This window comes from Neovison vison, chromosome 3 (genome assembly GCF_020171115.1).
Source record: "Neovison vison isolate M4711 chromosome 3, ASM_NN_V1, whole genome shotgun sequence".
Taxonomy (NCBI): Eukaryota; Metazoa; Chordata; class Mammalia; order Carnivora; family Mustelidae; genus Neogale; species Neogale vison.
The window spans coordinates 40,513,869-40,525,369 of NC_058093.1; the positions used below are offsets into that span (position 1 = coordinate 40,513,869).

Consider the following 11,501-nt stretch of genomic DNA (forward strand, 5'->3'; position numbering starts at 1 on the left):
AGGCTCCTGCCTCTTCTCTGTAAAGCGCCCCCCCACACCCGCCTCCAGGGCCACATAGCGCCCCTTACACTATGGCCCCATCAGCGCTGGCGCCTGCGCTCTCACTCCCCAAGGTTGCTGTGCCTGAGGCTCAGACACGGGAACTTTTTAAATGTCACTCAAGGCTGAGATGGGGACAGATGTACTCTGAGCCTGACAGGAGCTGGGCTTGCAAGAGTAGGGGGAGCTGGGGACGGGCCACATGCAGTGGTGCTGGGGGCTGTAGGCTGTCCCTGAAGGAAGAGAAACCACTGAGGGGTCCCCCCCCAACTGTGGACCCCTCGGACAACACAGTGTGCCTGCTCCCTGCACCCCCACCCTCCTGTTCACGATGGGGCCGTCCTTCCTCTTCCCTGACCTGTCACAGGCCAGGCCTGGAGCCTCAGCACCGGCCCCTGACCGCTCCTCTCTCCCATCCCTGAAGCCTCCACTCCAGACGGGAGGGTGACTCATGTTGCATGGACTGGCCCCCAGCCCTCCTCTCTCGGACATGCTGAGCCCAAGGTTTGGGCTCGTGACTGGCTAAGAGTCACGGCAGAAGGTCCCACAGCGTCTAGACTCAGCGGAACTGAGTCCCAGTATCACAGGAGAGTACACCACTGGCTTGGTGCCTGGCCCGGGGGCACCCCCAGAACAGGACAGGAGCCTTGACAGGACTGTGGGGGAGGGAGGAACAGGTGCTTGGGGGAAGAGACAGGTCTCATCCAGGGTCCCTGTTGTGAAAAGGGCCTGAGCCTCCCCACAAAAGGACCCCTCCAGCCCCACTGCTCTGGGGCTCCCTGAAGGAACTGAGGCGATGGTACAGCACTTTATTGACCAGACTTGGCAGCGAGAACACAGTGAAGGTGGGACCTGTACGATCCGGCCTGGCCGGTGTTGGGGGGGGGGGGCTGGCTCCTTAGAGCCAAAGCTGGGGACCCTAGCGTCTCTGCCTGATGCCCTCCTGGAGCCCAATGTCATGCCTGCTCCAGGCCCCTCCTGAAGCAAGGGACAGCAAGAAGGCCAGGTCCCAGAGGGGCTGAGAAGGCGGGTGGCGCCCACAGCAGGCCGGCGCCGGGTCCATGCCTGCCCCGGCAGCCGGAAGGGAGGCGACTCGTGCAGGGCAGATGGTGAGGGTGGGCGGACGGCCAGGCTCACCACACGGAACACTTGTGGGCTGGGTTCATGGGCGAGTCCTTGGGGCAGTGGAAGGCCCGGCCGAACTCCTCGAACTGGGACACGCTACCCAGTACCCTGGGGCAAGAGAAGAGACCCAGCCACCTGGAGAGGGTCCCGGGGGGACCCGACCCCCCAGCTGCCCATCCCCCTTCCCGCCTGCTCTCACCACAGACACAGGGAGGGGAGCCCCAGAGCGAGCGGGTGGGCGCACCTGTAGTGCTCGGGGGCATGCTTGTCAGTCAGCACCTGCAGGTAGATGGACTGTGACCGTCGCTTGATGCACCAGTTCTGGGCCCCGGGGTAGGGGAGGGGAGGAGAGGGGAAGATGAAGCCAAGGGGTCTGCTGAGCAAAGCCTGCCAGCCTTCCCCCCTAGCACACTAGGCCTTACCCCCTTCTCCAAACCCCCAGGGCCATAGTCTCCACCTGGCTGGTGGGAGACAGGCTGAGAGCTACATCCCCACCCCTGCCCAGTGATCACCCGGCCCCCACCCGGCCCCCACCTGGGCAAAGGCAATGAAGAACAGCTGGTTGTGTGTGTACTTGAGCCGGTGCAGTGGGTGCTCCGGGCCGTGCTCCCGTACCCACTTCTGATAGGCCTGGGGGTGACAGTGTGGAGCTGCGGTGCCCCCCGCATGGAGAAAGACTCACCCTCTACCCAGTCAGCCCCTCCCCAGCCCCTTTCCCCCTCTGTCCACAGTCCGGAGTCCCAGGTTCCCTGCCTTCCACCTTCCCTGAGCTGTGCTCCTTCCTGGGAGGGCTAACCCCATGCAGCCCTTGCCTCCTCCAGGCAGCCCTCCTTGCTCTCTCTGCAGGCAGCCTGGGAGTCCCTCCTTTTCCAGTGGACCCTGTGCAAGTCACAGGTCCCGCCCCTCCCAGTCCAGAGCTCCCTGTGGAAGGGAGGCAGGGGTGCCTATGTCCCTAGCTAAGTCCTCATCAGCCCCCACCCTCTCCCTGGGGGAATGAAGGGCCAGGCAGGGGCAGCTCACATAATAGGCCAGCTTGAGGCCACCCATGTCTGCGATGTTCTCACCAAGGGTGTGCTTCCCGTTCACCTGCCGAGAAGGGAAGAGGCCAGGGGCTGTCTGCGGCGCACTGACCCTCCTCAGGCCTTGCTGCCCTGGGCCCCGACCCCACTCTCTCTCCCTTTCCCAGAGGGTTTTGATGGGGCTCTGACCCCTTTGCACTTCATGTCCCATGAATCCATGTGAACTTGTTCACATGCCTGAGTGAATGACCATGCAGACCCCAAGCATGTGCATGGGGACCTGGCACACGCGTGTGCACGCAGATGTGCATGCTCATCTGTGCCCAGCTGGGCCTCAGGGGCGGCAGGGGGCTCTCACCCGCTGGTTGTAGACTGTGAAATTGTCGTACAGGTGGACGATGCACTCGGCCTTGCGCAAGAAGCGGCTATAGGAGGCCTCTGTCCACCAGTGCAGCAGGTTGCCCGAGCGGTCATACTGGCCCCCTGTGGGCCGTGGGCAGAGAGGCGACACAGATTCTCAGCCCCAGAGCCCCCTCCCCCACCCAGCCCATCACTGCCCTGACCCCACCACCTGTTCTTCCCCTCCCACAACATCCCCTGCAGCCTCCTGCGGGCCTCACCCCAGTCGTCGTAGCCATGGGTCAGTTCATGTCCAATGATGGTGCCAATGCCCCCGTAGTTCAGAGACCTGGGACCATGGAAGCAGCGTCAGGCTCCAGCCTCGCCCACCCTCTGGGAGCTGTGTGCTGCTGCCCAGGCCCCAGGAGGCCCCCATAAAGGCCAAAGGTGGCCCAGGGAGGCCATGCTGGAGTCCTCAGAGTCTTAGAACACTCATGCCTCAGGGTGCTCACACAATATGTAAAAGGGACAAATGATACCTTTGCAGCTGCTTTTTTAGGAAATCACATCTAACAGCGCTGGGATGGGGGAAGAGACCGGATTGGAAGAAGATATGAGGGAAACTGAGGCACCCATGTGGGATTTGACCTGTTTCTTCATCACTAGGGTCTCACTTCACTTTTGAAACACCTAAAGGAGCCTCAAACCAGGTAAGGGGGAACTCAGGACCTTTAAAAGAAAGAAGGGCACCTGGGTGGCTCAGTCGGCTAAGCGTCTGCCTTTAGCTCAGGTCATGATCCCAGGGTCCTGGGATCCAGCCTGCCATTGGGCTCCCTGCTCAGTGGGGAGCCTGCTTCTCCCTGTGCCCCTCCCCCTGCTTGTGTTCCCTCTCTCCTTGTGTCTCTCTCTATAAAAATCTTTAAAAATAAATAAAAGGAAGGAGAAAAAAAAAACCTACACATTTTTCTAAATACCCAAGGCTGACGTAGGACAATGGGGACCCAGGATCTGTCGCTGTCATGACTGCGGGGCCCAGCCCCAGTCAGGACACTCTGAGCAGTTTTCATGCACCCGGCAGACAAGACTGCAGAGCCGGCTCTGGCTTGTGCCAGCTTGGGTACTCACTGTGGAAAGTCAGGGTCATAGAGCGTGGGCTGCAGAATGCCTGCGGGGAACACTGCAAAGAGGGCGGGGTCAGCAAGAGACCCGCCCACCTCCGCCTGGGCCCCCTTGCGGGACACCGCCCCTTACCCATCTGGTTCTTGTTGGGTAGGTAGTAGGCATTCAGGGCCTGTGGCGGGAGCAGCCACCTGTGGAGGGAGGTAGGGGTGAGCAAGGGAGGCCCCACCACCACCTCCCAGCTGGCTCCTCCTTAAAGGCGTGGCCCAGCCTGTAGCCACACCCTGTGCCTCCCCCAGGCTGAGCACCCCGCCCCCCATTGCCTCTCCCACCACCTGCACCAGCATGGCTGTGAGGCTGTGCGCCCTACCAGCCTCCAGGCCTTGGGAAGGAGCCTCTCCCCAAGGCACCTCCCTCCCCGGCTCCCCCAGCTCAGGGCCAGGCACCCACGTGGACTTGTCCACCTCCTGCCGGATCTTCTTGACTGAGAGCTGGATGCTGAACTTGATGCTGTTCAAGATGTTCTTGAAGTAGGTCTTCTCGTGGACCTCAAACTGCATGGGGGATGGGCAGCGCTCAACGGCGGGCGAGGGACGACCGTGTGGAGCCGGCCCCATGTCCTCCAAGGGGCCCTCAGCTGAGGGCCGTGTCTCCTCCTCCGTCGGGATGGTGAGACACCCCGGGGGGGGGTCTTGACCAAGGGTCCGAAGACACCCCCCGTTGGGCAAGGCAGGGCCGGGCAAAGACCCACCCACCTCGTACTCCTTGTCCACAGCCTCAGGTTTGAGCAGGAAGTCGGGGTAGCCCACCATCACCATCATGTACTGGAGCTGCGGGCAAGATAGCAGCCAGAGTGGGCCAGGGCCTCAGGGGACAGCCCCCACTGCCCCAAGGGAGAAAGCTCTGGGGCCAGCCCCAAGGTGGGGCTCAAGGACAGAAAAGACTAGACCAGCTGATGCCAACTCCACAAGGGGCATCTTGTCTCTTCGGTCACCCCCATCTGGCATACAGCTGGCATTCAATAAATGTTTGTGGAACCTACAAATGGGGACAGGATCCACTGCACCTTGGCCCGAGCAGCTGCCTTGGTCTCGGCATCCATCCAGTCCAGCTCCTCCAGGCGCCGGCCCAAGATGTACTTGACGTCTTCCACAAGCTGCTGCACCTGAAGGGTCAGGGCCAGGGATCAGGGGTCCACCCCGGGGGCCTTAGTTCTGGGCCCCGTGGCAAGTGGCATGTAGGGTACCACTAATTCAGTATCACTTCCTCAGCCTAAAAGCTTGGTGCTGAGTGCCAAGGGGAGACCTCAGAGGTGGAGATCCAGGCCCTGCACCCAAGGAGAAACTCACAATCGGGAAGCAAACCACCCCAGCAAGGACCACGCATTCCCAAGGCCATGCATACTGAGCGTGGCAGAGAAAGATGGGCAGGAGCCTGAGGGGGAAGGCTTCCTGTGGTGGGTAGACCAGGTAGGCTTTCTGGGGGAGGTGGCCTGGTGAGAAGTAGTCTGGAGCCCCAGAGAAAGGCTGAGCCCCTGTTGCAGGGGGTCTGTGGGGCTCCCTATTCTCAGACTGAGGCCATGGGAGGATTTAATGCCCAGCCCAACACCCGCACCCAATCCCCAGGCCCAGGGCAGCCTGACCTTGGCCTTGCTGGCAGCTGAGAAGTGCTCATGTACAAAGAGGGCTCCGAGTGCCATGCCAAAGTGGCGGTTGGCCTGGCCCAGGCAGACACGGGCCAGCTCCTGTGGCTTGTCACTGCCCTCCATCTCGCGGGCCAGCTCGTGCAGCGCCTCACGGAATGGCGGTGACAGGTGCTCACTCAGGACCACGACTACACGCCACACCAGGTAGTTGTGCAGGATCCTGAGGGCCACGCGAGACCTCTGGGTGTCCAGACATGCCCCCATGCCAGGGCCACCCAAGGGCACCCCCACCCCCCTGGGGTGATACCTAGCACCCACACAGCAGTGAGGGTCATCCCGGTGCGTGGAGGTGGAACCTGGGGAGGCCTGAGCCCTGGCAGGGAAAAGGGCTGGGCCCCCACACAACAGGATGCGCCTCCGCCTCCCCTCCCGCGGAGTACCAGATGCTTTTACTGTGGAGTGCTCAAGGTGACTTTTTGCCTCAAGCCTGGCCTTAGGAGGCCTCTGCTCATCCCCAGGGAGGCCAGACACCAGGGAGACTACCCCCTGGATGGCTGGGGCAGCAGGGCTACGGTCCCAGTTTCCCTTTCGGAGATCTGGGCTCACTCAGCCTCACTATTCCCGAAGGAGCAAGCTGCAGCTTGGGCAGCCCACAAATCCAGCCCAAGGTCCCAGGGAGCTGCTGAGAGCCACGTCTGAACCTGGGGATCTGTACTCCTATTCCAGTGCTCTTAACCTGCAACCCCAAAGTGGCTACTGGGCAGAAGTGAAAGCGGGAATTCAGAGCTCACCCCGCAGACAGGTGTGGGGTGCAGGGGAGGGGGTCTGGAGTGGCAGGGGGACAGGGTTGGGTGACTGGCAGCGGTACCTGCGGGGTGTGGAGCGAATGAGCTGGGACACCTGCTGCATGTAGTCTGTAGCCAAGAGCACCACCTCCTCATCCTCCGAGAAGTCCTCCTGGAAGATCTGGTCCAACAGCCACTTCCACTGCAGCTGTCATGGGGCAAGCGGGCAGTGGGACAGTAGGGCTGGGTGCGGCAGGGACCACAGAGGACAGGGAGGGAGTTCGGGAGAGGCAAGGCGGACACAGGAGCCCGTCCATGGCCCTGGGGAAGGGATGGCCCGGGAGCCCCAGGATCAGCGCCTCCCAGCATGGGCTGCACTCACATGGGGGGTGATCTTCTGCAGCTGTCCTAGCGTCACCTTGTTGTACGTGGAACTGACATCTCGCCGGAGGTCATCGTACTCCGACACTGTGATCTGGAGGTGAAGGCGAGTGTTGACTCAGACTGGCCTCCTGGCCCCCTCCACTTAGTCCACAGCCAACCCCCCACCCCCTCCCTCACGTTGGCCAGCCGCTGCTCCAGCTGCAGGATCTCTGTGGCCTTCTGCTCCACAGCCTCGGCCCCCAACAGGCTGAGCAGGCGCTCCATGAACACCCGGTATGCTGCCAGGATCTGCACCAAGAGGGGACAGTTCAAGGGTGGGGGTCAGTGTCAGGCCCTAGTCCCACCCTCCCAGAACCCCACACCGTCCCTGCCATCCCATCCCAGGCCCCCACACCTTCTCACTCTCCTCATCCTGAGCTAAGTACAGGGTCCTCTCGGGCAGAGTGAGCCCATCCTGGTCAATCTGGGGAGAGGGATGGGGTCAGAGGTCAGAGATCAACGTGCCAGTTTCCTGCAAACAGACTGACCAGAGGACAGGCCAGATAGCCACTGACATAAGCCCCAGGAGCACGAAAACACTACCCCTCCATCCGGAGAAGCTGGTAGAAACCCCCACCCCTCCCCAGACTAGCCTGGCGACACGTGGGAGGCGGGAGCCCGTGCCCCCATCCTTCCTCCCGCCAGCCTTCACCTTCCCCACATATGAAGGGCACTTGAGGGCCACCCCCCACCCGAGATCTGAGGCCCAGGGCATTCTGGCCCGCCCCAGCCCACCGGCACACCCCTCGGTCTGTGCTCTCACAGCCTGCCACCGGACTGGCAAATTGCGGCTCCCGCGGCTCCACTAAACACCGTAATTACTCGAGGGAAATTACTTGCGCCCTCCTCCCGCGCTCTGCGGTGCGCGCTCCCCTTCCTTCCCCTCCCCTTCTGCACCGGTCTCCTTGCGCCGGGGCCGCGCGTGCGGGGCCGCCGCGTCCCGGGTCCCGGCCCCCCCAAATCCGCGGCGGGTAACTGGGGACGGGGACGCACTCACGCGGATGACGTAGCGCGAGGAGTTCCTGTCGTCCAAGCTGACGGTGAGCGAGAAGAGCGCGGCCGCGCTGTACACGCCCTGGGCCTTATACAGCAGCCGGTTGAGGTCCCAGAGCGCTGCGGCCGCGGGGCGCTCAGCGGCGCCGCCCAGGTCCCAGCCCCCGCAGTCCTCGATGACTTCGAGCATGGGCCGCGGACCAAGCCGCTCGATCTCGCGCATGTCGAGGCACGAGCGGAAGAAGGCCCGCACCTTGCGCTGGGCTGCCCCGCCCGGCCCACCCCCGGGCCGCGCAAGTAAACGCCTTAGGCGCTCCTCATTCTGCTCGCCGATGGCCGCGATGGTGCCGTAGGTGAGCTTGTCGTCGGGGATGGCATGGCGCCGCAGCCAGCCCCCGCACGCGAAGGAGTAAAAGTCCTGGCACGGGTCTATGCTGGCGTCCAGGTTGGCGGCCAGGAAGCGCGCGGCGCGCGCGAAGGCCTTGCGCTCCGGGCAGCCCTCGGAGCAGGCGCCCCCGCTGCCGCCCGCGGCGCCGGGGCCCAGGTACTTGAGCGCCAGCATGGCGGCCAGGATGGCGCAGAGGCCGGCGGCGAACACCAGCCCCGACAGCAGGCACACCTCGCGCCGGTTCCAGCGAGGCAGCCCCGCCCGGGCCCCTGTGCTGCTGCGCCCCGCGGCCAGCGGGAAGCCAGGGGGCAGCGAGGCCCCGCGTGCCCCTCCCGTGCCGCACCGGCTCACGTATTTGACCTCCTGGAACTCGTCGTAGTGCGCAGACATCGAATATGGGGTCTCCATGGTGCCGCTGGCCCCGCTTCGAAGCCCTTGGCGATCTCAGCTACACGGTGCACCAGGCCGCGGGCCTCCTGGCGGGTCTCCGCATGGCTCCCAGGCCGCAGCTGCTGGAAGGGTAGACGCGGGTTTAGAGAGACTCTGGGGCCCGACGGGGCCCACCAGCACGAGGAGGAGGGGCGCAGGCCTAGGTTCGGAGGCTGGACGCCACCCCGTGTTTCAAACAGCTATGGAGCCTGAGGCCTGGCCTCCCTCAGTCACTGAGAATGAGGCAAGGGGAAGGCTCAGATGGCCACCAGCTCCCTCACGCACAGTAGCGTCCTTAACCTGCCTCCTCTCTCCCTGCACACAGATGCCTGCCGCATACTTGGGAGGCCCCTGACATAAAGTAGGGGAGCACCATGCACCGGGCTTGGCACATAGTAGGCCCTCAATAAAAAACTGTTTCTCTTCCCATTGCCTTTCTCGTCTACGACCTCCTACAGCCAAGACCAGGTGGAGGAGGGGGAAGCCAGAGGCCAGAGAAAGGAGGTGCGGTCAAGGGCGAGTGTACGCCAACCCAGAAGCCGCACTGGAACCAGACGCTCAGGAAAGCGGGCTAAAGAACCAAACTTTGTCCTCGAGGATGTCCACCCCCAGCCCTGTCTCGTATTCAGTGGCGAGAATGCCCACCCGTCCCCCCCGCCTCTTTACCAAGCGGCGCGCTCCAACCGGCCCGGGATCAGGAAGAAACCCACGACGGCCCTAAGAACCTGGAACGGGTTCCGTCCTCCGTCCCTCCGCCCCTCCGCCCCTGCCCTGGGCCACTCCCGGCTTCAACAGGTTTTCCCCGGAACCCAAACTTGAGCGAAGTTTCACCCCCCGCGCGGAGCGAGCTGGCCCCGTGCGTCCCGTGCTCCCGGCGCTGCGTCTCCCGCGCCTCGCCGCGCAGTCCGCGGAGCCGGAGAGCGGAGCTCCGGGAGTCGCAGCTGCGGGGACGCAGACAAAGCCCGGAGGCTCGGCGCGGTGGCGGCGGCGGATGTGGCTGCGATGGTGGCCGCGGTGGCAGCGGACTCGGATGCCACTCACCCGGCAGGTGCGCGCCGGGGCCGAGCGGGAACTGAGCGGGTCGAGCCCGGGCCGGAGCCGGAGCTGGAGCTGGAGCGGAGCCGGGCGGGCGGGAGCTCTCTCCGTGCGCCCGCCGCCTCCTCTGCCGCCGCGCCGCGCCGCCCGCCGGCCCCGAGGGAGGGGGCGCGCCGGCGGCTCCACCCTCCTCCGCCCGCCCCCCGCGCTCCCTCCTTCTTCCACCCTTCATCCCGGCTACCTGGCAGCTCGATGGCAGCTCGGGGGCGGGGACGGCGGCTGCGGGACCCGCTCCCGAGGGGCTGGCACAGGCTCCGGGATCGGGGATTCCAGGTACAACTGCGTCCCGGGAAGAGTGAGGGCGCCTGTTACTCCTGGGAAAGGGTTCCCCTCTGATTTGATGCCCCCACTCGGGGCCGCCTACCAGGCCCGCCTGAAAAGGGCTCAAGCTGGAGCTGAGGAGGCGCGTGGATTATCCCAGGGGAGCCCACAGGACTGGAGCACCGCCCAGGGAAGACTCCCAGCAAGGCTATGGGGTGTCCTGAAATACGCCTGGACGCTCCTGGCACGGCGCCTGGCACAGAGCCTCCTTCAATACGTGGGCTTTCTGGTCCCACCCACTCACCCACCCCTTTAGCCCCTGCCCTTACCCAGTCTTTCCGAGAGGGCATCTGGGACTGTGGTTGGCCAGGCAGCCTTCACCCCTTGGGGGCTACTGCACGAGGTGGGGGCCTCAGGGCTGAGATTGCACCCCTCCCCCAAACCTCAGCCGGCCGCAGCCCCCACTGCTCCGAAGCCCCTGGCCAGGAAGAGAGAAAAGAACTGAGGAGTAATGCAAGAGCCCCTCCCCACTGGGGACCAGGAGGGAGGGAGAGAGAGGGGGAGGGTGCCTGCCAGCCCAGCCCTAGTCCTCAGACAGAGCGCAGGCCTCAGGCCCCTGCTGTATGGACTGGTGGACGTCACAGACTAGGGATGGGATGGGGGTGGGGGTGGGGGGTCTCTGAATGTGGGACCTTTCCATACAACTTGCTTTCTGAATGTGGGACCTCCCTCCCACAGCCTCCAGCCCCTGAGGCAGGGCCCACCTGCCCCCCAGCTCACCACTGTACCCCCACAGGGCCTGGCCATGGGAGCGATGCTACTGTATCTGGAGTGTCTGCTCTCTTGGTCTTGCCCTCCCCATCCTCTCCTCTTCCCATGTCCCCAGTAGGGGGCCTCCCAAGGCATCAGTGCTCCCAGACCTGCCTATTCTAGCCTATCTGACTGGGCTAGACAATGAGGCAGCCTAAGGCTGCAGTGGAATCCCAGCTCATAAAAACCACAAGGCAAGGGCTCAAAGGCCCCATCGCCCTGTCTCCTTCCTGGGGCTTTTCAGCAGCCTGGCCCCGAGTGGCCACCTCTGCTTCCCTCCCATGTCTCTCCACCTGTCCGTCTGTACAGCACCACTCTGGGTCCTCTCTGCCTCCACCTCCAGCCATTTCAGGGTCCTCCTCTGCCCCACACATTCTTCTTGGGTCCAATTAATTCCACGGAGGAGAGGTGGAATTATGTAAAATGTGGCGATTCCGTAAGGGAGGAGGGGAGGGCAGGGCAGTGGCAAAGTGGCTCTTTGTGCTTTTAATCTGCATTTTTTCCCTCAACGTTCCATCTCCAGGAGGATAATTTTCCAGCCTTTTCAGGCCCTGATTGGTATCATTTCTCCAGCAATGACAGCTTTTATTTTCCCTGAAATGAATGCCGTGAAATTTCCAAGAAATATAAAAATGGATATTGTCTCAGGGAGCCGATGCTCTTCCGACAGAAAGGCACAAAGGCAAACATTTCTCCCTGGGGACCCTGACCTTCCAGCCACTAGGGGGTGGGGGACCCAAGCCCTCAGCTCCTCCTCCCTCCCAGGTCAGCTGCTGGACCCCCGCCTGGCCATTCCTCTCCAATGCTCCCAGCCATCATCGATCTGGTCTTCTGCCTCCCCAGTCTCAGCCAGGCTACTCTACCTGCCTGCCTCACTCTATCTTGCGAGCTCTGTACAGCACCCCACCCTGCAACAGCCTGCCCCAGAGGCTCCCAGGACAACCCCAGTCCTAAGCACGGTAACCAGAGCCCACCAGAGTGGCCTGGGGATCAGGCCCACGCGGGGGACCTAGACCCCCTAGACAGTTTGC

At 63.4% G+C, this 11,501-nt stretch overlaps 1 protein-coding gene across 3 annotated transcripts; it reads right to left on the reverse strand.

The window, feature by feature from the left end:
* Positions 1–928: 928 nt before the first annotated feature.
* Positions 929–8,283, reverse strand: ECEL1 (endothelin converting enzyme like 1). 3 transcript variants are annotated; one of them, XM_044240878.1, is made up of 17 exons: positions 7,492–8,283; positions 6,850–6,918; positions 6,633–6,743; positions 6,454–6,546; positions 6,155–6,279; positions 5,284–5,506; positions 4,708–4,806; positions 4,397–4,471; positions 4,098–4,195; positions 3,774–3,832; positions 3,648–3,699; positions 2,804–2,871; positions 2,542–2,666; positions 2,185–2,250; positions 1,699–1,794; positions 1,409–1,485; positions 929–1,272 (listed from the first exon to the last, which is right to left on the reverse strand). In XM_044240878.1, exons 1-17 carry the CDS (start codon positions 8,281–8,283, stop codon positions 1,173–1,175), a joined length of 2,328 nt encoding a protein of 775 aa, XP_044096813.1. In that variant the 3' UTR covers positions 929–1,172. The 3 variants fall into 3 exon arrangements, with proteins under 3 accessions (XP_044096813.1, XP_044096812.1, XP_044096814.1); XM_044240877.1 differs by having other exon boundaries at positions 4,092–4,195; XM_044240879.1 differs by having other exon boundaries at positions 1,196–1,272; positions 1,699–1,814; positions 4,092–4,195.
* Between the last annotated feature and the right edge of the window lie 3,218 nt (positions 8,284–11,501).